The sequence below is a fragment of the Astatotilapia calliptera genome, chromosome 10 (genome assembly GCF_900246225.1).
Source record: "Astatotilapia calliptera chromosome 10, fAstCal1.2, whole genome shotgun sequence".
In the NCBI taxonomy this organism is placed as follows: Eukaryota; Metazoa; Chordata; class Actinopteri; order Cichliformes; family Cichlidae; genus Astatotilapia; species Astatotilapia calliptera.
In genome coordinates, this window is record NC_039311.1 from 12,520,232 (window position 1) to 12,544,813 (window position 24,582).

Below are 24,582 nucleotides of genomic sequence, written 5' to 3' on the forward strand. Positions count from 1 at the left end.
AAAGAAATTAATTAAATGTACTTTAATATTGAGATTGCCAATGTTACAAATAAATCCAGACTAAATTAAAACTCGGCACTCTTACGTTGAAGAGCAAACATCGAGTCTTTGCACATCCTGGAACGGAACTGTCATTCTCTTAAAGTTTACAGGGGTGACCTTATGTGGTAACAACGGAGGTAAACGACAGGAGCGTGGAAGGACATCACAACAAGCCACAATGTACAGAATTATATTTCGGACTTTGTTGGCGCCTCGAAGTTCTTCAGTCAATGTCTACGACTCGTGTGTTTTAGCAGCTAAATGTGACAAGACGGTTTTCAGGTGAGGTAACCATGTGACTGTTAGCTGTGATTGAACGGGCCACACTGTGAAACAGAGTAACTAATGACCGTGAGACTCAGCTGCCGAGCTTCTTAATGTCAAAGAACAGGTTGCCAAAGTACAAACGAAATATGCTGAGTTTTGCTTGTTTCGTTAAACAAGAGTAGCATGTGGCTAGCAACTAGCTTATTCTAGCCTAAAGAGGGGGATGGACGTCTTGACTGACAGCTCTTCAGGCGGTTGTTTCCATGGTAATGTGTATGTGAAGTTAATCGCACGGACCTGAAAAAAAAAGTTTGATTCACGTATAGATGCACAGACTAATATGTATATTATATAAGATATATGCAAAGCATCACAAGTTGTCATGTTGTCTTTAAGCGGTATGCTTGTAAATGGTGTAGATTAAAACTGCATGGAATTGCATACAAATCTATAATGTATAATAATGTTATTTTTTCCAGACACTGTTGCCCCCTCCTTTGCATTTATTACGTTCAATATTGATGATATTGTGTTAATGTAATAATTATCAAAAGTCTGAATCGTGACCTTTTCAGATTTGGCTCCTTCTGATGCACAAATCTGTTTATCTCTCGACACAGGGTTACAAATAAATGTGGGGTAAAAACCTTCAGCACAAGTTCAAGCTCGCTCTGTGAAAAGAAGAATAACCAATACCAGAAAACACAGGCAGTTAAAGAGGGTGACCAAGCGGAGGTGGTCGAATTGAAGGAGGAGCCAGCGGTGTTAAAGGCAGATGATGGAGACGCCACACAGCAGCAGACAGATGTTAAAACTGAACAGGCTGCATCAAAGCAGCCAGCGAAAACGAAGAATGATGCAGCTAAGAGTGGGAAGGAGAGTCTCCTGAATCTTCTTGGAGCCATGAAAGTAGAAGTCACCAACAAAAGGAAGCTCAAAAACCTGAAGGCAAAGCAAAGTTATGAGTCTGTTACACAATATAAGCCGAAGGCGGCACCTATGGAGAGCACCATCAGTATGTATCAGAAGGCTACAGGGGATGATTCATCACAGAGGTGAGAGAAGTTGGAGAAGGGTTGTATTGCCTTATTGAAGTTTTTTGTGTTATTCACACCATTGGCCAATAAAGTTGTAAGATGACAACAGCAGTCACTCCACATGATTCTCTTTCAAGTTTATTTCATCTATAGTTACTTGCATCACATGGAAAGTACTGGGCTACCTAGATGTTAGACCTACACAAGCTGCTCAACTATGGAAACCTATGCCATCCAGCACCCAGCACACAGTTTTTGTGCTGATTGTAATGGTTTAGTCTGTGCTATGCACTGTGCGCCTCAGTACTTGGTGACTCAGCTCATGGCTAAGTTGCTGTAGTTCCAAAATGTTTCTCCCTTGCAACAATACCACATACAGCTGAGTGTGGAATCTCTAGAAGGGAAGAAACTCCACTAATGTGACTTGTTGCATATTATTACAGCTACTTGATTTCAATGAACTCCTTAGAATGACTCATTCATTCACAAATGTTTGTAAAGGTATACTGCATGGATCAGTGGTTGATTGGAGATGAAAACACCTGAATTCAGAGTAGCCCAATACTTATGTCCATACAATTAAAAACCAAACCTTAGGAGCTATACTTTTTTCACATTTCATTCACTCATTTTGTGCCCCCCTGGGTTGTGTTTTTAGTGAGACTTTGGATCCTGATCTGGTTGCTGCAGCTTCTTCTGCTGCCTCCACTCTGCCTAACCACAGCCAGGCTGAATCTGAGCTGCTCAGGCAGCTGAGGCAGCACGAGGCAATCGCTGAGGCTCAGAAGAAAGGCGACATTAACAACCTCGGGTATGTCCCCAATAACTGTAGTTAATGAGATTGTTACTCTCTCCCCCCCCCCCCCCCGTTTTTCTTTTCTGAAAAGCTTATTTAACAAAAAATAATCAAACAATATTTTCTCAGAGTGATTATCGCTGAAATGAAAGTAGGCAAGAATCCTAACCGGCAGAATGCCTGGCCAGCCGATCAGATCCGGTTTGATGACGACGGGCGAGGATATACACATTACAGAGGAATCACTTCCGAGCTGTCCAGTGTTCGGAAACGGTAATATTTTTATCAGCTCTTCACACTAATTTTGTTGTGGTTTTTTTTGTTGTTGTTTTTAATGGATCTTGTGTCTAATGTCTTTCTTTTTTTAAGGAGGAACTTGTTGCTAGGGAAAAGACTTAACATCTTCACCTCCTCTGCTGATGAAGATGGAATTGAACCAGCAGCAGGTATTGATGGATTTAGATTTTCTTTTCTTTCTTTTTTTTCAATTTGAAGCTTACTGTTCATTTCATATGTTTGCTCACAGAGGCCACTTTTTGGTGTTACTTGTCTCATTGTTAACGCCTAAAAATAAACATTTTTAAAGTTTGTCTTCAAAATGTATGCACCACACCAGAAGATCACTGACTTAACAGTGGTCTTCCTCATGAAGACTTCTAGTAAGCAAGTCATGAGTGACAGTTGATTTTTCAAGCTTAAACTGATGAAACATGACACAGTATCAAACATGTTAAGCATGGTGCTTTAATAATGCTTGTCAAGACTGTGATGCTTTTAATGCCTGTCACTCCGTAAACATATTTCATGTCACATTGCAAAATCTTTTGCTTTTAACGTCATTGTATCATATTTTCAGCTAAGCCGACTCTGTGGGACATGGACTTTGCAAATCAGTTGTCTCTATCGACCAATCAGATGCTTCGAAATGGGTTTGAGGAAATGATCCAGTGGACCAAAGAAGGGAAACTATGGCAGTACCCAGTAAACAATGAAGCTGGTGAGTAACGAAGGTTGACTTCATTATTTTTAAAAGAGGGGAAAATACATTTTTCTGAGAGAGAAACTGACTGTTCATTCTTGCTGTGTTAGGCCTCGAAGAGGAAGCCAAGGTCCCATTCCATGAGCACATCTTCTTAGAGAAGCACTTGGAGGAGGGCTTCCCTCGTGAGGGGCCAGTGCGTCACTTCATGGAGCTAGTAGTGACCGGCCTGTCCAGAAACCCCTATCTGACTGTGCAGCAGAAGAAGGAGCATATATCCTGGTTCAGGGACTACTTCCATCAAAAAGAGGAAGTGCTTAAGGAGGCTGATGTTTACCTTGAATAAACTTAACACGGTTTAATATGTCTGCATTTGCTCTTTGTGGTCACATAAAACCAACACTTTAAAGCGAGACTTTGCCACCGTGATCATTACTCATACAGTTTATGCGGCAGTCAAAACCTTCCTGGTTTCTTGACTCTTGTAGGAGAGAACTTAGTGGAGATATTGGATGTCATGCTATTGAGAAAAATGCCCTGAAAGGAAGTGAAATGTTGCTGCACACATAGTCAATGCAATATTTTTGTGATTCACAAGTGGTATTAAGTGATGTAAATAAAATGGTTGTGTTGATTTATTCTTGTTACACTGAAATATTGTTATAAAAGGTCATTAGAGTAACTTACTTTAAAAACAAGTAACACTTTAGCTGAATGGATTGTTAATGACCTTTGTGTGACAAAGAAAATGTGCAGATGAAAATATTTTTGTATTCTTTAAGTGTCACAGGTCATACAAACACCTTGCAGTCATGAGTGATTGTGTTTTCCCAGACCGGTTGCAAGAACTATAACCTGTGAGCGGTATTGAGGATCTGAGATCAAGTTTACAGTAGAAAACACAATCAGACCGTGAACCCTGTACCCCTTCTCAGAGGAAGTGCTTTTAAAGTTAAACAACCTGTTTAACAACGTGCCACACGGATCCTTTCTGGTCTAAAAACACCCTGCTCGATCTATTGTCTGAGAAAGTGGAAACTGACAGGTTGATGTTTCAAAGTGCCCCACTTCCACATTTTGTTCACTTTTCCTTAAACAGAGTGATTGGCATGATAAGATGTTGGCAACACTTCCTGGTTTCTGTTTGTCTGGGCCATACAGTGCAGTAGGGGGGAGAGACACTCATGTAGAGTTGTTAAGGCTTGGCCACTAGATGGCGCTACTGAACGTTGTGGTTGTGCATTACATTAGGATTCCCCACAGTTTTAAAGATGGCATCCAGATACTTCAACTAAAAAAAGTTTAGGAGTACATTAACATTTTTTGCTATATTTGTATGGAAGTAATAAAAAAAAACCTGTACAAATGGCCCTAATATATTTCTTTTTTTAAGCTTAGGGCAGTGTTTTGAATCAGCTGAGCCCCCCCTCAGAACGTTTTGAAACTAAAAACATGCCCTCTCAGCTTGTATGGTGCATTCAAGTCCCGCCAAAATGTGTTTGAATGACAAGCGAACTGAAAGAGATCGCTGACTAACCAACCCTTTCACTACATATTTTTAAAACTGGTATTGAGTAACGACAACTTTTTATTTTTGTCGAGATGACTGTCACTCATAGCACCAAGCACAGAAAATCGTGGAATAAGATTTTAAACTCAAGTGCACCAACAAATACATAGATACGATGCTATGAGAAAGTGTGCCCAAACTATTAACTGTAGCATCAAATAGGCAGTTAAATCACCCTTGATGTGGATTTGCAAATTTGAGGGTCCATTTGGCGTGATTTGTCAACAGGACAGCACTTGAACGCACCTTCAAGTTGCAAAGCTCGGAGGATGGAGCCTGTGAGTAAGCCGTGAAGGCAGCACCGGAGTGTGGTACTGTCTACCACTTGTTAGAGCGGCAGACTTGAGAGTTGCTGCTAACTGACACAGTATGGTGTGAACTTCAGTTTTAGATATCTCTTTATTTTACATTACAAACGACTCTTTCTCTTTTAGGGTTTGTTTTCGGTCTTGATGACTCATTATTAGCCTCTCGATGTTTATGTCACCGTTTTATATTTTTTACTAACAATTTGGCGAATTCTTTTTAAGTGAACATCTATGTAACAGAGGATCGGTGTTACCCTGACATGGCTGAGTTACTGCCACAACAGCCGCAGCCGGGCGATATAGACCCGGACTTCGAGCCTCTCTCTCGCCCGCGGTCCTGCACCTGGCCGCTGCCCCGGCCGGAGCTCATCGACCCGGCCAGCTCCAACACATCCTCCCCAGCACCGTCTGTGCAGCAGGAGCCAGCAGCAAACGCCGAGTTCATCAGAAACCTCGACCTGGTGGAGGAGGACTATAAAGAATACTCAGAGCAGAAGCCGCTTTGCAATGCTTTTCAGTGCCGGGATAGCAACTGTGTGCATCATTACCCCCACCAACATCATCATCAACACCATCATCATCAGCTCCAACAGCAGCACCAGGTCCCGGGTCCACAGCTGTCGTCCCAGCAACAGGTGCCAAATCCTGGGGTCCCACCTTTGGGTGGACCCGGGCAAAGGAAGAGCAGCTCGTCCCGGCGAAACGCCTGGGGGAACATGTCCTACGCAGACCTGATCACCAAAGCCATAGACAGCTCACCTGAGAAGCGGCTGACCCTTTCTCAGATTTACGACTGGATGGTTAAGAGCGTGCCTTACTTCAAAGACAAAGGAGACAGCACCAGTTCCGCGGGCTGGAAGGTGAGTGTGTGCGTGCACGTGAACATTCGCTGTCAGTAGGATGTGTGCGCGTGAGCTGAGATGCATATATGCGCTGTAACCATCTTTACCACCGCAGCACAGCAAGCAGCACCAATGAAAAAAGAGCCGCCAGCAGCAAAGCTGGACAAAATCATGATACCAAGAAAAGTTAGGGAGTGACATTTGAACGTGCTAGACTTTATATGCAGACAGTGGAAACTTGCACAAAACATATCAAGGCCACATCCTCATTAGCGTCTTATTGCACCGATTGCCACTGTAAGGCGTTTTGCACAATCTGCTGAGCAGGAAATGCAAAGGTTTGATGTGCAATTAATTGCCTTTGTAGTAAAAAAAAAACAAAAACCCAGCCCTGTTTCACTCGCATTTAGAGACGTCGTGGCAGGATATTTACACCTTAAATTCTTAAACCTGTGATTTTATTTTATCTAGAAAACTTGGTTTGCTTCAGGAAAGTGACAGTATTCACTTTCACTGTGTGCACATAGTGCAACGCATTTGGTTTAGTATATTCACTCAGCACTCACATTTGTGCTATGCAAAGCAACCCATCACATTTTTTAAATATGATTATAACTTTTAATTCAGGATTTATTAGCAGTTAAGTAATAACAGGAGTAACCCATTCCTTTTCTCTTTTAACACCATGGTGGGATTTCAAACCTGTCCGATGGTGGTTAGCTTTTAGAGGGGCTGCTGACTTCTGGCTTCTGAGTAACCTTTGAAGTTTTGGAGTGGTTTCCTCTGTCAGTGGTAGCACATGCCTCTCTGCTTTGTCACTGAGGACACATGCAGCTCTAAAGCAGCAGAGGACAAACCAGCTGGTCTGACTGTAAACATCCCATAGATGCCACCAAGACTGCTTTTCTCTATATAAAGCAGAAACAAACTTCAGGTTTGTTTGAGAAAAACACCTGACTGAGCGATGTGAAATTGGGTTTTGACTGAGGATAAAGATGTGTAGGTATGCTCTGTGGATTCCCCCACCCCCACCCGCAAACACACCTATGTGGGAGCCAACCTGTATTATCACAAAACACATTGACTTGCGCAGCATTTCCACAGTCATGGAAACCCTGCTACCTCCCTGAAAACTGCAATTTGAATGTGCAGACCTGGAAATATTAAGTACAGGGGACGAGCTGTGAAAACATTTGCCTAATGCCTGCACAAACATGCTGATCCGGCCAGTGAGGATGTCACTCCACTCGTGATGGACAGAAGCCCGCAGACAAAGCCAAAGGTGGACCAACAGAAGACGCCAATTAAAGCCCGCACACGCCCAACAAAACGTATTCTGCTTGAGTTTTCAGTGTCGCAGCCTTTTCTGTAACCCCCTGCATTCTCTTGAGAGGTGATTTGAAAGTTGTCAGGAAATGCCTTTGGGAAACCTCAGTCATATATAGCTCCCATTGTTTTAACCCCCCACCACCACCCTACTTGAAAAGCTTTGTCACAGATTATTATATATACAGACTTTGTTAAACCTACTTCTTTTAAAAATCTGCACACTCTTGAATGTACAGGCACTGACGAACCGGCCTGTTTTTGTTTGAAATAACTGGAAGCTACATAAACAGCTCAATCAGTGCTGGGGAGTGTTTTCGAGGGGAAGGGACTGGCAGAAGGGGGATGCTGGGAACTACGTCAAACATCCTCCATTCCTGAGTTGTGTGCTCATATCTTTGTGTCCCTGTCTTCTAGAGTTTCCTTAGCGGATGCTACGGCCTGGAGAAAGGGATCGCTGCTCTTCATCCTATCTCTTTCTTCTGCTCTCTCTCTCTCTCTTTGGGTTTCTGCTCACAGGGTTTGTGCTTGTTCAATAGGACCTTGAGATTTCTTTTACTAAAGGCCTTTGCTTTTTTTGTTTGGGGGGGGTCTTTAAGACACAAATTCGGGAGATAAATAATTGTATTGGTGCACTTTGTCTTTATGAAGAATGTCTTTCCCTTCCTTAGTCATAGAGATAAAGAGAAAGAACAAAGAGAAAGGTTCTGTTACCCTTCAGCGAGGCAGCGAACGCTTCTCAGTTCTCTATCAAGAGCAAAAGCTCATGATCATTCACATATTTTACGTATAATCAACACATCTTTGCTTCAGCCTCGCCATTCCTGAATGCTGGCATGCCCACCAGGCCTTGGAACTGCCGGCTTATAGTTATTTTTACACTTTCCTGTTAAAAAAACACGGCGGTTCCCCCACAATGAACTATGATGCATTTCCTGCCCGGTGGATGGAAAACAGTGCCATGTGTTAACATCCCCACCCTGCAAAACATGAGGGTCAGGGCAGGGGGGAAAAAAGAGGATGAATCAATAAGAGATCATATACACAGCATTTGTGTGAATCCAAGTCTATGCAAAATCACTTTTATATCATTTCAACATTTGTGCCACTTAAAAACGTAATTGCTGGTCTACTTGTTATGATTGTGCTTTTTGACATTTTTATTAACAAAGCAGTTTCGTCTCTTGCTGTAGTGATGCACAAAGATAAGCCAGGGATCTAATAGTGGGTGGAGGGCATTGCGCTTGATTGTAGCAGTACACCTAAAAAAGTATAGATAGGTGGAGCGCAGGGCAAGGGGAAAGGCACTGCCTCAGCAGCTTTCTGTCTACTGTATGTCATGGAGATTCTTTTGGTTTCCCCTCTAAATATTGTGTGGCAGCTCAGTGATCATGATGCCTTTGGGACAACAGAGGGCCCCTCCGTTAACTCGGGGAGGACTGGTTTCCCCTGGGATACTGGTGGGTCTGTGAGTAGCAGTGAACAGCTTGCAACGTACTTTTAGCGTTTTACTGGCAGTGCCACTGTTTTTCTCAATGAACTGTGACATTAGATAATGGAACAGGAAGTGACGCTCTTGAGTTTAACTGCCGCTGAAGTTCCGAGGTGTCACCCAAAAACATGTTGATTACAAAAAAGCGTTTCCCCCCCTCCGTTTTTTGAAGTTTTTGAAAACATTGCCCTGCAAATGAAAGAATATTTCGTTGGGTTGCTTTGGTGATAGCCTGCAGAGTTGAGTCTAGTGACTGTCTCCTGTGAAGAGGTTTATCGCACTATGTTATCTAGCGCGGGGGTCAAAAGGTCACCAAGCCTACAGATCTGCAATGTGTTGATTTGCCTGTCTCACGCCTGATGTATGCATATGACCATTCTGGAAACCAGTGACAAACAAGACTGAAGGTTTCAGGATGAGCCAAATGGCACAGTGGTAAAGGTCATCGTCCCTCAACTTACAGCCGATAAGAGCCAATAGCGGGACTGGAGTGATGGCAAAACCCAAACCAAAGTTCTTGGCAGGTTTTGCGGTGACCCATACACTTGCTTGAGTGCTATAACAAGATTTGTTCGATTTGTTTCCCAGTTTGAGTAGTGAATCTCCTTTTTCCAGCTTCTGTGACTAGAACTGTCCTGAATGAAAAGCTAGAGCCACGTTAATTTAAGACATTTTTTTAGACATTATAAATTTAAATCTCTTCCCCACTGGCTTCAGTTTTTAACCAAGTTTGTAATATTCTCCATTAGTGGATCACATAGTAAGGCCACAAAAATGTCTGTGTAGTAAAACCTTTTTACATTTATTGTAGAGATTAAAACAAAAAGAAATGGAAATTTTCATCCAGAACAAACATTGGTTGGTTTTGTCCACGACAGAATCTACTGGATGGGTTGCTATGAGAGATTTGACTCTGTGAGTGATAACAGGAGGTTTACATTTGTGGTTTTGAGTGAAATGTTTATTGAACTATTGGATGGAAATGCTGTGGTCAGCGGGCATTCACAGTTCTGCAGTTAAGAAAAAACATCCCTGATGGCCCCAAATATTATTTCTTCATATACAAACATTAAAGATTAAAATGTTGCTAAACACTGAGATATGAAACCTGGAACTGCAAACAACATCCTTTGTAAGTGAAACTGAGTAGAAACTTTCACCTGCTGCTTAAAACAACCCAATACTGCTTTCATAGGAATCAGGAGGAAAAGTAGCAGCCAGGTTCTGATAATCAGTGAATTTGACTAACTGAGCATCAGCAACTGTGAGCACTTCTGTAAAAGCAGTTGCTCTGACAGTTTGCTATTTGCATTCAGGTGTTTATAGCATGTCAGGAGTGGACGTCCCAGCAAATTCACACCAAGATCAGACTGTGCAATGCTCAGAGAAATTGCTCAAAACCCAGAGCTACATCTCAGACTCTACAGGCCTCAGTTAGAATGTTAAATGTTAAAACTCTCGACAGAAAAAGCCTCTTCTCTGTAAAATGAAAATAGCAACATTCCTTAGTTTTGCAAAGTTGCATCTGATTAAACCACAAGACTTTTGGAATAAAGTCCTTAGGACAGAGGAGACCAAAGTGGACATGTTTGGCCATAATGCAGTACCACATGTGGCAAAAACCAAACACAGCATACCAGCACAAACACCTCATACAAACTGTCAAGCACGGTGGTGGAGGGGTGATGATTTGGACTAGTTTTGCAGCCACGGTGCCTAGGCACATTGTAGTCATGAAGTTGACCACAAAGTTCTCTGTATACCAAGTATTCTGAGGTCAAACGTGAGGGTGTCTGTCTGACAGTGGGTTCTGAAACAGTACTATGATCCCAAGCACAGCGGCAAATCTACAATAGAGTGACTAAAGAAAAAAAGGTAAGAATCAAGATGTTGTAATGTCCCAGTTAAAGTCCAGACCTCAACCTGACTAACATTCTGTGGTGAGATATTAATAGTGCTGTGCATAAACAAATGACCGCAAACCTGAAAGAACTGAAGCAACACTGTAAAGAAGAGTGAGCCAGAAATTCTCCACAGTGAGGTGAGAAGACTGACAAAGTCATACAGAAATTTTTACTTCCAGTTATTGCTGCCAAAGCTGGTTCCACAATCTACTAATGTTTGTGGGGTGTACTTAGTTTTACTTTCTTTTTCACATGACTCTATGTGGGCTGCACGAAAACAAACACAATCACAACAAGGAGCATTCACTGCATTAGATGCTAATGGATCATCTAATTTATTAATCAACCTTTGTTTCATTGTTGCCTTGTGAACTTTGTTAAGGACACTGACCTGAAAACTGGTAGCAACTATTAAAAGAAGCAAGAGAGAGAAAAAAAGAGTAACTGCCAGCTATTTGTCTCGGGATCACAAGGTTAAAAAGGGATGTCTGCCTCAAACTTAAGAGGCCCACTAAAAGCTTCAAGTAACCCCATGAAGAAAAGGAGGCTTGAGGCAGGGGCTTTCAAAGAGGAACGGCCATAGCTTAAGGGAAGGAGGGGAGCAATCAGCTGACTGGTTTGCTGGGGGCTGAGGCCTGTGTACTGTCTGCTGTCTACATGTGTGAGCCGCTGGAATCTGTGGCATGTGGATCTTTGCATTGTCCTCCAGCTTGTGCAGGATAATAATCAGCTCCAAATATATTATGTTCACAAAATGTACTTGGCCTCTAATCCATTATGCAAAATACAAAAGACGGGGTCAGAGGATGACAGAAATACATTTTTTTAAAAAGGTGACCTTTTCACCCGATGAAGTGTGCAAAGAATGCGGTTCATTCACAATAATTGGCTGAGATAGTCTTGTTATTTCTGAATATTCAAATATGATTGAAGTGCAGTGTTTGTGCTTAAATTATTGAATTGCAGATCTCTCCATTCGTCTTCATGATGCCATTGCAGAAACAGGTCACTTCCTTTGATGCTCACTGTTAATTAAGTAGTCTGCATACTGTATGTGGAGCTGTAAAGAGTTGCACTCTCTGCACCAGGCTCGCATGCTCTTCTTCTTCTGCAGGCTTTCTCACCTTTTTGCCGCCTTGTTAAAGCAAACCCAGGCCCTATGCTCACAGCTTTGTGCATCATAGGTCATAAGAGAAAGGGGGAGGGGTGCACAGGAAGGCAGCACAGGAAGACCGTAATCTCTGCAAGTGCTCGTTTTTCCTATTCTCTTATTTCTACCAGATAACTGCTTTGTAGTGGTAGTTACATGTTAGCAGAAAATCACTCCGATTTAGTCAAGTCTGGATTTTAATGTAAATTAAAGAAGCAGGGTGTTGGCCATGCTCATGAAGTCAAGCAGTATCAAATACATTTTCCAGTAACTTAACCTTTTAGCCTGTATTACCTAAAATCCTGCTTTGAAATTAAGTTTGACAGCAGTAAAATGGCTTTGCTGAGCTCTTTGTAGTCACTGGCAGCTACATAGATTAGCACACTTCCTAATTTCCCTGCTAATGTGATCTTGATTAATAGACAATTGTTCTTCCAGTTTCCTCATTCTCTACAACTTTGTTTGAAAACCTTTTGGCAGACACAGCACAAGCACTTTGTTTGAGTGCAGCGGAATCTATCACTGAGGTCAGTAAAATGTTGAAATGTATGCCTTAAAAAGACAAAAACACGAGGTACACCTTATGCTGATCCCCTCCCTTTTGCCTTCAAGCTTTTTATAGAATAGATTTAACAAGCTGTTGAAAACATTTCTTTAGAGATTTTGGTTCATATTGACATGTCAGCATCACACAATTGCTGCACATCCATAATGCGACACTCCCATCTTACCACAATTCAAAGGTGCTCCAGTGGATTGCTGTCTTGTGACTGTGTAGGTTATCTGAGAACAGCTGAGCTTCTGCTGGTATAACCAGTGTTGGTCAAGTTACTTGAAAAAAGTAATCAGTAACTAATTAATTCAATTCAATTCAATTTTATTTATATAGCGCCAAATCACAACATAAGTCGCCTCAAGGCGCTTCATAGATACAGAGAAAAAAAACCCAACAATTATATGACCCCCTATGAGCAGCACTTTGGCAACAGTGGGAAGGAAAAACTCCCTTTTAACAGGAAGAAACCTCCGGCAGAACCAGGCTCAGGGAGGGGCGACCATCTGCTGCGACCGGTTGGGGTGAGAGAAGGAAGACAGGATAAAAGACATGCTGTGGAAGAGAGACAGAGGTTAATAACAGATATGATTCAATGCAGAGAGGTCTGTTAATACATAGCGAGTGAGAAAGGTGACTGGAAAGGAAAAACTCAATGCATCATGGGAATCCCCCGGCAGCCTATGTCTATTGCAGCATAACTCAGGGAGGATTCAGGGTCACCTGGTCCAGCCTTAACTATATGCTTTAGCAAAAAGGAAAGTTTTAAGCCTAATCTTAAAAGTAGAGATAGTGTCTGTCTCCCGAATCCAAACTGGAAGCTGGTTCCACAGAAGAGGGGCCTGAAAACTGAAGGCTCTCCCTCCCATTCTACTTTTAAATACTCTAGGAACAACAAGTAGGCCTGCAGAGCAAGAGCGAAGTGCTCTAATAGGGTGATATGGTACTACAAGGTCATTAAGATAAGATGAGGCCTGATTATTTAAGACCTTGTATGTGAGGAGCAGGATTTTGAATTCAATTCTGGATTTAACAGGAAGCCAATGAATGGAAGCCAAAACAGGAGAAATATGCTCTCTCTTTCTAGTCCTACTGATTACTTCCCCAAAAAAGTAATCCAGTTACTTTACTGATTACTTATTTTCAAAAGTAATTAATTACTTAGTTACGTGTTTTTTAAAAACACGATTTACAACCTGAATAGGTGATAAAGCGATAGATCTTTCAGCCCAATTCTACTTTTTCTACATAATCCATCATACAAAATTTTAAAAGTTTTAATGTTGTTTATCTTAAATTCTGACCAAATCATCCAAAAACTGAGACACATCAGACCAGGCAATGTTTTTTCAATCTTCTGTTGTTCAATTTTGCTCAACCTCTATAACTACTCTATAACAACTATAGCTTCAGACTCCTGTTCTTAGCTGAAAGGAGTGGTTTCTGATGTGGTCTTCTGCTGCTATAGCCTGTCTTCTTCAAGGTTCACTGTTGTCCATTTAGAGATGCTGTTCTGCATACCTTGATTGTAGCGAAAAATCATTGGAGCTACTATTCCCTTTCGATCAGATCAAAGCAAGCTGGCCTTTTTTCTGCTGCTCAGTGAATATTTTCTCTTTCTCTGACCATTCTCTGTAAACCCAAGAAATGGTTGTGTGGGAAAATCCCAGCAGAGCAGCATTTTATAAATCACTTCGACCAGCCTGTCTCGTACAAACAGCCATACAATTTTACTAAATCACTTAAATCAGCTTTCTTCCCCATGCTCAGTTTAGACTCAGCTGGTCATCTTGACCATATCGACATCACTAAATGCATTGAGTTGTGGCCATTTGATTAGCTGCTTAGTCAGTCGCATTAATGAGCAGTTGAACAGGTGTGACTAACAGCATTTATATTTGGTTGAATATATAAAAACAGTTGAATTTGTGAGCAACAAATTGCACCATTATTTACCCGGGCATTTTTGCAGCTTATCGTGGCTAGCGTTAGCGAATGTTAGCAAAGATTAGGACAGTACCTCTTGGCTCTCTTACTGGGAAATCAAGCAATCCAATGAGAAGGACTGAATAACTGTCAGCGATGAGCAAAAAACTGCACTATTTTCCATTTATAGGTTTTGCTGCTAACTGTGTAAAAGATAATGAAAAAATATAGCAGTGGCACAAATACAAACACAAATGCTTATCTACAGGGTTGCAATATCTAAAGGTTGAAAACCTAAGCTAACATTTAGCATCAAAAGTCACAGTACACTTTAACTTTTAAAGCCTTCAAAGAAAAAAATTATATTTATATTTTCTCACGTTCTCCTGCCTGGGAAATTTACTGATGGGAAGACAAGGTCATTCTCCCTTCCCCCCTCCCCATCACTAACTACATGTAAGCTTTCATCATTGAGATAAAAACCAAGTTACTGATTTGAGAAGCAGCTGGTCTCCAGCAGTCAGCCTCCTGGGAGATCCTCTGTCCTGTCTGTGGTTGTAGCTGGCGCTGTATGTAAAATGCATAGACCAATTGCAACTGAGGCCACTTTCACTGAGGCCGCACCTGTTCTTGCAACCGAGCCCTGTTTGTTTACTTACCCTGCGACCGTTACTGCAAGCCTCATGCTTCACTACACAAGAAACAGCAGCTGCGTCAATTAGATTGTTTTGAAGTCCAGTAGGAGGAGTCATTTCATGCTGCATTATGGATGATGGTGATGGATGACTCTCCTTACTCCAGCTCAGGTGTTCTACCGGGTATCTCACCTGAGTTGTGGCAGGTGCTGTTTTCTCCTTTCATGTGGGAAGCCTAATGACCCATTTCTGAGGACGAACTGAAAGTAGATTTTGTCCCAACTCAGTCTTTCCTGATTTCAGGATTTCTTGCATAAGCTGTCTAATGTCTCTTCCGTGCTGCACCGGTTTGTTTCAGGGGCAGCACTACTAAATGTCCTCAAGTGTAGAGCAGAAAATGTTGCAGATTTCTTTGTAATACTCTTCTGCAGACTTGTGTGGCATCACTTCTCTAAGAGGATCTTTGCTCTTAAACATTTATGTCACTTAAGTTTCTCTTTAATCTGGACCTCGTCACTACCCTGGTTCCCAAAGCAGGGCAGCGGAGGAAAAAATAGATTTCTCATGAAATGTTTTGCAACCACAAAAGCACACATTTTACTACTACAAAATATGCCGTAACACAACAGAAAAAAAAAAGACTGGACCTTAGGCGGCTCTTTCAAAGAAATAATGATTGAGTGGGGCACCTCCTGAACTAAAAAGGAAGGGGAATTTTTGTTGTCTTTGAGTTGAGTTGAGGTTTGTCAAAGATAAGGCAGAGAAGAAAATTTCCCTTTCCACAGCACTGCCTTGCAGTGCACGATCTGTAGTAGGTGCTAATCAAAGGCTGTAGAGATTTGCATATCAACAGTGATCTCTGCCATGCGTGAGCGAGACTTCACATTTGGTTAGTGAAATAAATGTTGGTTTGCAGGCTTGAGTCTGTGCAGCACACTGCTAAGATGTCCGGTCCTGTCTTTAGTTACAGGAGATCATTTAAAAAAGGAAAATGGGGAGAAAAGGGTCGTAAATCAAATGAGCATAAAATGCAATGATTGAATTGCATTTTGAAACCATACAACCTCAGGTCTCTTCAGTCTACATGTGCAGGATGTCCTCTGACACAGGAAGCCTCATTTAAAAGTCACTGGAGGAGAAGGGAGGAGTCTGGTTTTGGTGGTGGGGTGCAGTCCAAAGAAGCTGTTTTGGTGAGTCTCACGAAGCGGGTCTTACCCAGCGTGTCACATCTGATGATTCTCCTCCTCGCTCTTCCTTTGCCATCCAACCTGTTTGCATGTCCCCGTCAGCTCGTATGAGCAGCTCGTGTTTAGCACACAGTGAACTCATTGAGTTCACTCATTGAGTTCACTGCCGGCAATAACATCCTACAGTGTCGCCCTCCCCAACTTAGCTTCAAACTCTGTGACCTCCTCTTAGTTTCTGTTTAACAAAACAAAAAAAAAATCTAACTTGTGTATCGCTCTCTGTTTTCACTCTGTCAGTTTACAGTTTGAGGTTGAACTCATCTTTCAGCACCTTCTTATGACGACGGCACAAAAAAGAATACTTGAAAAGCGTCAAAGTTGTTCCAATTTTGCAGTTTTTTCTGGTTTTATTCCTTGAATCTACTTTGATAATTTCCACTTTGAAATAATACTTTCACTGAGAGTAGTTTTATAGCTTAGAAGTCATATTCCTGCCAGAAGCTTAACTTTAACCCCAAAATGTCAGAGACACACTGAGACAATCCATCTATTGTTTTGGATGAGAACATCTTTATCTCAGTGCTTTGTATATCCCTGCTGAATCCTGCGGTTGGGAACATCTGGGTTTACTAACTGCAGGGAGCTGCTTTCTTATTCACATGGGTGTTTAGGGGGAAATTCCATACTTGCACGTATTGTGTTACACTTTAGTCTTTCATTGTCCCCCCCATCAAGCTCAGCAAGTTGCATATTAGTGTCACAGAAAGACCAGTCTGTACAGTGTGTCTGTGCCATGTCTAACTGTCTTCATGACCTCCCGACCGACACTGGTTTTCTTCCTGAGAGCATTACCACAGGAGGAGTCTACTGCATCCTTTTTGGGATACATAACATGGCATTAAAAATCTACTGAATAAGGCTTTAGGTGTGTGCATATTTGGACGAGGACAAATTTGACCACATACAAAAAAAGAGAGCAGCTCAGTGATCTCAATGAGCTCTTTCAGAGGTGTAATTTTCGATGATGGGCACAGGCAAGATTAAGCAGTGATGGTTTTTTTTCTGTAACGTGTCTTCCAAATTACCCTGTTTTTTGTTGTTGTTTTTCTCCTTGTTTTTTCACTGTTGTTTTTCACTTTGGATCCAAAGCGAACGGTGTTGTTGTTGCTGCTGCTGGGCTGCGCTGATTAAAGTCAGTGGAAATCACAGGAAACATGATTATAGTCCGCAGTGAGGAAAGATGGACACCCTAGTAAGCCCTCTCGTGGGCCTTCAAAACAATACAAGCAGTTAAAGCATGAGAAAAACTGATGAATACAACGTAAAAGTCAGAATGTATTCAGAAAACAGGAAAAATGTAAGGAAAAAAAAAAAAAAGCAGACCGAGTGAAGAAACTAACGAGAAATGTTTCTTTGGTCAAATTTTGCACTATTATACTATAGTGTAATATGAATTGTCATCTATCTTTGTCACACTTGTGTCCAACATTTATCACCGCTTCCCTCTTTCATTGAATAGGTCCTGTATTTCTGGAGAAAAGAGTCTCTTAAGTTATGTTGCTGACGATACTTTATTTTGTTCAGTATCATATTCAGTGACAGGCACTGATTTATTAAACTGACCATGATATTTGTGTGAGGGAAAACTTACAAATGAATCACTTTTCTCCCATTCAGAACTCCATCAGACACAACCTGTCCCTGCACAGTCGCTTTGTGCGCATACAGAACGAGGGAACAGGAAAAAGCTCCTGGTGGATGCTGAACCCAGAGGGAGGAAAGAATGGAAAGTCACCTCGACGCAGAGCTACCTCCATGGACAACAGCAATAAGTTTGTCAAGAGTAGAGGAAGAGCCGCAAAGAAAAAGGTCTCTGCTCCTGAACTGAACCTTCATAGATATTTCAGCCAAATGTTTGTTTTTTTAAATTCTGTTGAATCTAGATTACATGTACTCAGTGTTCTTGTGTTCTACTATCTCTAGATGGCTCTACAGGAAGGGCTTGAAGGAGGAGCAGGCAGCCCCAGTTCCCAGTACTCTACCTGGCTTGGAAGTCCAAACTCCCACAGCAACGAAGATTTTGACAACTGGAAAACCTTTAGGACGCGTACCAGCTCTGATGCCAGTACTCTGAGTGGTCGCCGTTCACCTTTCCCTTCTGAACAGGATGATGTGGGCGAGTCCGATGGCCACATAATGTATCCTGGAGTTGCTGGTGCTAAGATAACCTCTACCCTGCCCAGCCTGTCTGAGGTGTCTGGATCCATGGGCCAGCATCGCTCAGAAAAGGTCATGGATCTGCTGGATAACCTTAACTTGCTGTCTCCTAAACCCTCCCAGCTCAGCTCTGACTCCTCACACTCCCCGCGCTCCTCAAACGCCGGCATGCTTCAGAGTAGCCCCTATAACTCCACTGGACTGACCCCACACCAGCAGCAAGACTACCAGAAGTGCTTGTATAGTCAGGTGAGAATGCACTCCCTGTCCCCTGCTCCTATGCAGACACTTCCAGAGACTAAGCCCAGCTTTGGGGCTTACGAGAACCAGTATATCTTCCCTTCTGGGCTGCTGACAGGAGAACCAGACACCAGAAGGGACATGATGCACTCTGAAGTTGGGAGGGCAAGTTGTCCAATACCTACTTATAGCAGCCAAAGCCATGTGGGTGGTCATAATGGAGTAAAAATGATGAATCCCTCTCAGAGTCACCCACTTCCTCGTGTAAATCCACATACTCTGCATAGCCAGGGTCCAGCTGCCTCACAAGACTTGAATAGCTGTAACATGATACGCCTGACTAGCCATTCAGGGCCCTCTCTTCGAATGGCTGGTCCAAGGACGTGCATGCAGCTCCCCCTCGGACTCCCTCCACACACTAATGATGCCTCAGTGACCTACGGCAGCAGCAACAGCTACAGAGAACTCAACTCTGTACACCCACACAGTCATCATCATCAAGAGCACCTACCCAGTGATCTGGACAGTGTGCCTACTGAAAGGTTTGAATGTGACTTGGAGTCCGTCCTCCATGACACACTCATGGATGGTGGGGGGCTGGACTTTAATTTTGATCCAGCAGCTGGGCCTCATGGGTTTTCCCAGAGGGTGAAGACGACCACACACAACTGGGTGTCAGGGTAGCATCGCAGAGAGGTGAGACTGATCATTAGTCTGCCCTTAATTTCTTATACATATTACATTTTATTACAGATAACAAACATAAACACCCTCAGAGTGTTTGTCATCCCTGAACATTTTCCATTTCATTCACCCCCGCAGGTTTTTCTCCACATCACTCTACTGCTCACCTTCATTCAGAGAGTGGAATCCAAAGAAGCTTTCACCATCATTATCCACAGATCACAAGAGGTTTATCAGTCATGTCCTGACGCAGAAATAAGACGCAACCATCACTGCAGTGAATATAAAACAGAGAGACAAGCCTGCATAAGTGAACTACTTGTGAACTTGCTCTCAGCTACCTATCAAAAACTGTATGTATGTTCAAAAGTATGTATGTTATAATACATAAGAAGGAACCAGCGTAACACGAATTTGTCTTTGTGCTACAATCACACACGGGGAAACAATGACTGCAGAATGCAGAATGACCAAGATTACTGCAACTGTGTACAACGAACGCGTGAATAAGTTCAAGTTTGAATTTGTTGCTTCAGAGACAGGCACCAGGTCTGCAACCACTTGCAGCCAATAGCCGTAAATGGCAATAAGATGGAGTCAGTTTGCTATCAGGTTGGAGGAGGTCAAGCTGGCAATTACATGCAATTTGTCTGCGAGAATATGGTAATTAACTGTGATAAATCTGTTGCTGTCTACATTAAACAGATTTTTACACAAACTACTTACATTCAGAGTCAAGCCAGAAGCTCGTAGATTTGAAACAGAAATTGTGATGTAGCTGCTGCAATTTAATTGCGAAATGACATAGGTGCTTGTCAACCTTGCTGTTATATAGGAACATAACAAGACTAGAACCAGTTGGGTTTAGTCCTCTTTTGCAAAGAAACTGATTTGTGTCTCATCAGTGCAGACTGACTCAAACTGATTATGATATGTTGTCAGTGTGTCTGCATTTGTAAATCAGATAACAATTATTTGCAAACCTTCTGCAATCCGTGAGAGTAATAGCAGTTAGAGTCCGACAATGGTTGTTTGGTGACAGATTTCCTCCCACCAGGCAAACTGCAAGCACCGAGAGGTTGAGTGCTGAACCTCTGAGCAGCCACTTAGTTACCACAAGTACTTGCAATTGGTTTTCAACAGTAAAAAAAAAATCTGTGTGATCACCAGGTAATTACCATTCCTTTCTAGTTGCAATGAGGTTGCAGTCTTATTTTTACTCTAGCATGATTAGTGTAAAAGCTGTTTAGAGGCATTTTGTTAAAAGGTACACTGGGAACACAATAATTCTATTTTCCAACACACATTACTTTGTAGATCTTGAAAGATGATTTAAAAATAGTTCTTCACTTGCTACCCTGTGGTGCAAGGAGACAGCATCATGTAGGGTAACTATGAAGGCAAGACAGACAAAGAGGCATCTTCACCAAGATGAATCTTTCCACATTGAAAATAAGTTACATTATCAAGTAGTGGCATTTGATCAATTTTTTGAAATTAGAAGAACAATTTGGAAAATTAGCACCAGATTCTTCAAAAGAGGACTTGATAGCATGTAATCAGTATAGTATATGATTATGACCCAAATTAGTAAAGTATTTCAGCTTTTAGGGATTATATTTAGAAATGTGTTTTAGGAACCAGCCATCAACAGCAAAACAATTACACTGTCAACCAGGAGAAATCATTACAGTTAACTGATAATCAATAGATAAAGTAGTGTATCGTCTGATCAGTAATACCAATTACATTATAGAGGAAAAGCTGTGTATTGGAAAAAAGTGTATATCCACAAAAATATACCTCTGCATAATCACCACATACAAGTTTATGAATCAAATGATGTTGTGATACACTTCTGTCAAAACAGTATCAGCTATATGTTCTCACTATCAGATGTGATTAGACCTTGAAACATGAGCTACACCAAAATTGTTGCAGACCTACATTTTAGTAGTTGACGAATCTGCAAATTTTATTTTTTTTGATTAGTCAGCAATTATTTCAATAACTCTCAACTTCACTTCAAGTCTGCCCACCCTGTTGCCTCTACCCAAAGAAAATGAAAGTAATGACACAGAAAACATATGAATATGATAATAATCCAATTTATTTTTAACATTACTCAGTAGGACAGAATAAAAATGAAGTAAATAAAAATAAAGCAATACAAATTAAAGTGCTAGTAGTATTTAAACAAACAAACAAACAAACAAAAAAACAATGCGCAAACTAAAAACGTCTCTCCGTAAGTTCAAATAAAGCTTCAAATTAAATCAAAAAGATTTTATTTTCCAGTCCAAAATAACATCTAGAAGAGGTTTACTATTCGAAATAAACGCTAATATTAATGTTAAAGAAAAAAGGGAGAGTGTTGCTACTCCTGTTTAATGTTTTTACCATCGTATTTCACTCATTAGCTAACACAACTGAAATGGTGTTTGCTTAGCAAGCATCTTCCATGAGAAATTTCCGACAGGCAAGCTAACACAAACATTAACATAAACATAAACGAGGTATCAACGCGACGCACTAACGTAACTCTCTAAAACTGACCCGTTCAGAGTTAACGTCACCGCACCAGGGTGCTGACGGACATGCTCTTGTGCTGCAGTAGTGCTGTCGTGAAAGGTTTTGCACAGTCTGCAATTAACTTTCACATTTTTTTGCATTTTCTCCCCTCTTCCCCACGCCAGCTGTTTTACTTTTCGCGCTACGTTCTTCTTCGTTAGTACTAAATGCCGTATTGGCAGCCCATATAGGCGACACTGCCCCCATAGCTTCCTATAGTGTATTGCAGTTGCAAAAACATATTTACGTGGTTCTAGAGTATGACCGTCGACGAATTTTTAAAGTCGATGTTATCGATTATGTCATCGTTGTAGCCCCACCTGAAACTATAAATAGGAAATTTATATACTGCATGTTTTGCTCTTTATTGTAATCTGTTAATTCTCGATTTTGAACTTTGTGAATCATATGTTTTGTATAATATCCTGTATGTATTGTATTGAGATGGCTGCAGTTTCTTAATCTAAATCTAAGAGAAGGCTCATATATAGATCTCCACCAATGCAAATGTTCTATTTTATGTTAATGTTGTTTTAAAGCAGTTTTTAACAGCATTAAAACAATTCTAGAGAATTTTAGTGTTTGGAAATACCTCTAAATACTAATGCTTCTTAAGTTTATTTGGCCTCTTGGGGGGAAAGGTTATCAGTGTAACAATCACTGCAACATATATTCAGTTTTTTTACAGGATTACATGGACACTGTAAATTCTACCATGCGTTAAACATTTCTGTAAAAACTGTACTGGATAATTTAAAGAGTGAAATGTGTTTTTCATGACTTTCTCAGATCAAAAGGATATTTTTGGGAATGTGAGGTCGATTAAAAGGCCGGTAGTAGTGGAATCCTAAAATAGCTGGAAATATGTAATGGTTGATGAAACTTAACCAAGTGTTTGCTGCTTACTTCCAGGCAGCTTCATATGTCACCAAAGACACATTGTAAAAAAAGTGCCAATTTATTGTGTTAACATCATCTCGCAAACTTCTGTTGTACATATTTTATTTAGTATTACTTTTTTTTTTGTATTTTGACCTCTTAATTGTTGTAGTACTGAACCCTTATACAGCATGTATGATTGTGTTAGACAAGGTTGTTTACATATCACAGTGCAAACAATATCAGTGGCTATATGAACACTCATACCTCAAAATTTTACCTCTGAAGTGTTGAAGGAACATTTCCTTCCAATTTTCTTCACTGAGTATTGTGTATTTGATTTGTCTTCATCTCAAAGTTTTGATTTTGTACATATTTTTTCATATTTCATTATTTCTGCAACAAGTTATATAAATGGGGACCTCTTTACGGATCTCTCTATATAACATCAGGATTAATTAAACCTAAGTCATTTGAAAGATTTATCATTGACAAAACTCGCTGAAAAGTATTCTATCACATTAATTTAATTATGTTGTTGATTAAGAGGTCTCTTATCATTTTTCTGTCATATCAAAATAAGTATGTCCCAGGACTAGTTTAACATAGTTTAAATAGTTTAACATTACCTTATGAAGATTTTTTGTAGAAATGTTTTGAGCCTGCTATATTTAATTAGGAAAAGGGTATTATTTCTTTTTATGTGTAACACAAATTAATGTGCACATTTCTGTGCAAATGTGTTTTTTTGAGGATAAATAAAATGCAGCATTATTTTTTCATTGATTGATTTAGTTGTTGTGTTAGTTCAAACATGTAAATAGAAATATCTTATAGAAATATAAACATATATGGATATCTTTGGTATTCATGTCCAGATATTTTTCAAAGAATGCTGTTTTTTTCTATGTAATCCATTAAATGCATACATCGCCAAAGGCAGGACTGAAATGATGTGTCTTTTTTTTTTTTTGCTTTAGTGCGTCACTTGATTCTTAAGTGTGAATGTTTGTTATTTTATACATCCAATGAGTAGATTTAATGGGGTCAACCATCCAAAGGAATGGGCAGCATGCAAAAGAGGTGAAGAAGAGAGTGCAGTGGATGGAAATGAGTGCCCAGGTGGCTTGTGACAGAATGACAGCAGCAAGAGTAAAAGACAAAAAGACAGGAGGAGGAGCTGGAGTTCACACAAGTAAAGATGCTAAGATCTTCACTGGGACGGACCAAAATGGACAGAAAAAAAATAAGTAAATCAGAGGGACAGCTCAGGTTGGGCAGTTTTGAGACAGAGTGTTGCAGAGTGTTTGTGTGACAGACCAGGATGCTAGAGACAGGGCAAGATGATGACAGTGAGAGATAGATGATCTGCTGAGGTGTCCCCTTAAAAAGAGCAGCCAAAAGAGTAAGATTTGTCATTTCATAGATGTATTAGATTATTTCACTTATTATTATTATTATCACTCCTGCCATTGTTACGCCCCTCTGCAACCTCTATTCTCTTTGCAGTGGCAGTGCAAAGAGTTGTCAATTGAGTCTTCAATTGCCAATTGACCACACATGGCATGTGGATAAAGGCATGCTTGAGGCAGGCTGTGGAGGCACACCAGTTTTGGTTTTATGATCTTCATGGTACCAACTGTTTGGCTTTTGAGGCGGGTCATAAAATAAATGGGGGCTCGTCCGGGATATTTTGGACTCTATTTTGGATATTTTTGTGGAGACTAAACATCAGAGGGTTTTTTTAGTGGGTGAGTGATGGTTAAGGTGTTTACTCTGATTGAGTTAACTCTCTTTAGTACGTTTCAGCAGGGTGGCTGTGCTGCCCCACATCTCTTGTCTGCTGCCCGCTCTCGAGTTTGCGTTTAAAGTTGCCTCGAGCCTAGCATGTCACCGAAGACAAGGTAGGTAAACTTAGGTTTCTCTTGTTAGTATATGATGCTGGGAGTTGCTCAAAGTAAACCAGTGGCACCGAAA

At 41.0% G+C, this 24,582-nt stretch overlaps 2 protein-coding genes across 2 annotated transcripts; both read left to right on the forward strand.

The window, feature by feature from the left end:
* Window positions 1-14: 14 nt before the first annotated feature.
* On the forward strand, window positions 15-3,759 carry mrps31 (mitochondrial ribosomal protein S31). The gene is made up of 7 exons (XM_026182288.1): window positions 15-324; window positions 930-1,364; window positions 2,005-2,157; window positions 2,272-2,415; window positions 2,512-2,588; window positions 2,999-3,139; window positions 3,232-3,759. Exons 1-7 carry the CDS (start codon window positions 221-223, stop codon window positions 3,465-3,467), a joined length of 1,290 nt encoding a protein of 429 aa, XP_026038073.1. The 5' UTR covers window positions 15-220; the 3' UTR covers window positions 3,468-3,759.
* A 1,286-nt stretch (window positions 3,760-5,045) lies between these two features.
* On the forward strand, window positions 5,046-21,245 carry LOC113030998 (forkhead box protein O1-A-like). Its single transcript, XM_026182814.1, has 4 exons — window positions 5,046-5,859; window positions 17,692-17,883; window positions 17,998-19,167; window positions 19,294-21,245. The coding sequence occupies exons 1-3, from the start codon at window positions 5,260-5,262 to the stop codon at window positions 19,153-19,155; spliced, it is 1,950 nt and encodes a 649-aa protein (XP_026038599.1). The 5' UTR covers window positions 5,046-5,259; the 3' UTR covers window positions 19,156-19,167; window positions 19,294-21,245.
* Window positions 21,246-24,582: the final 3,337 nt, after the last annotated feature.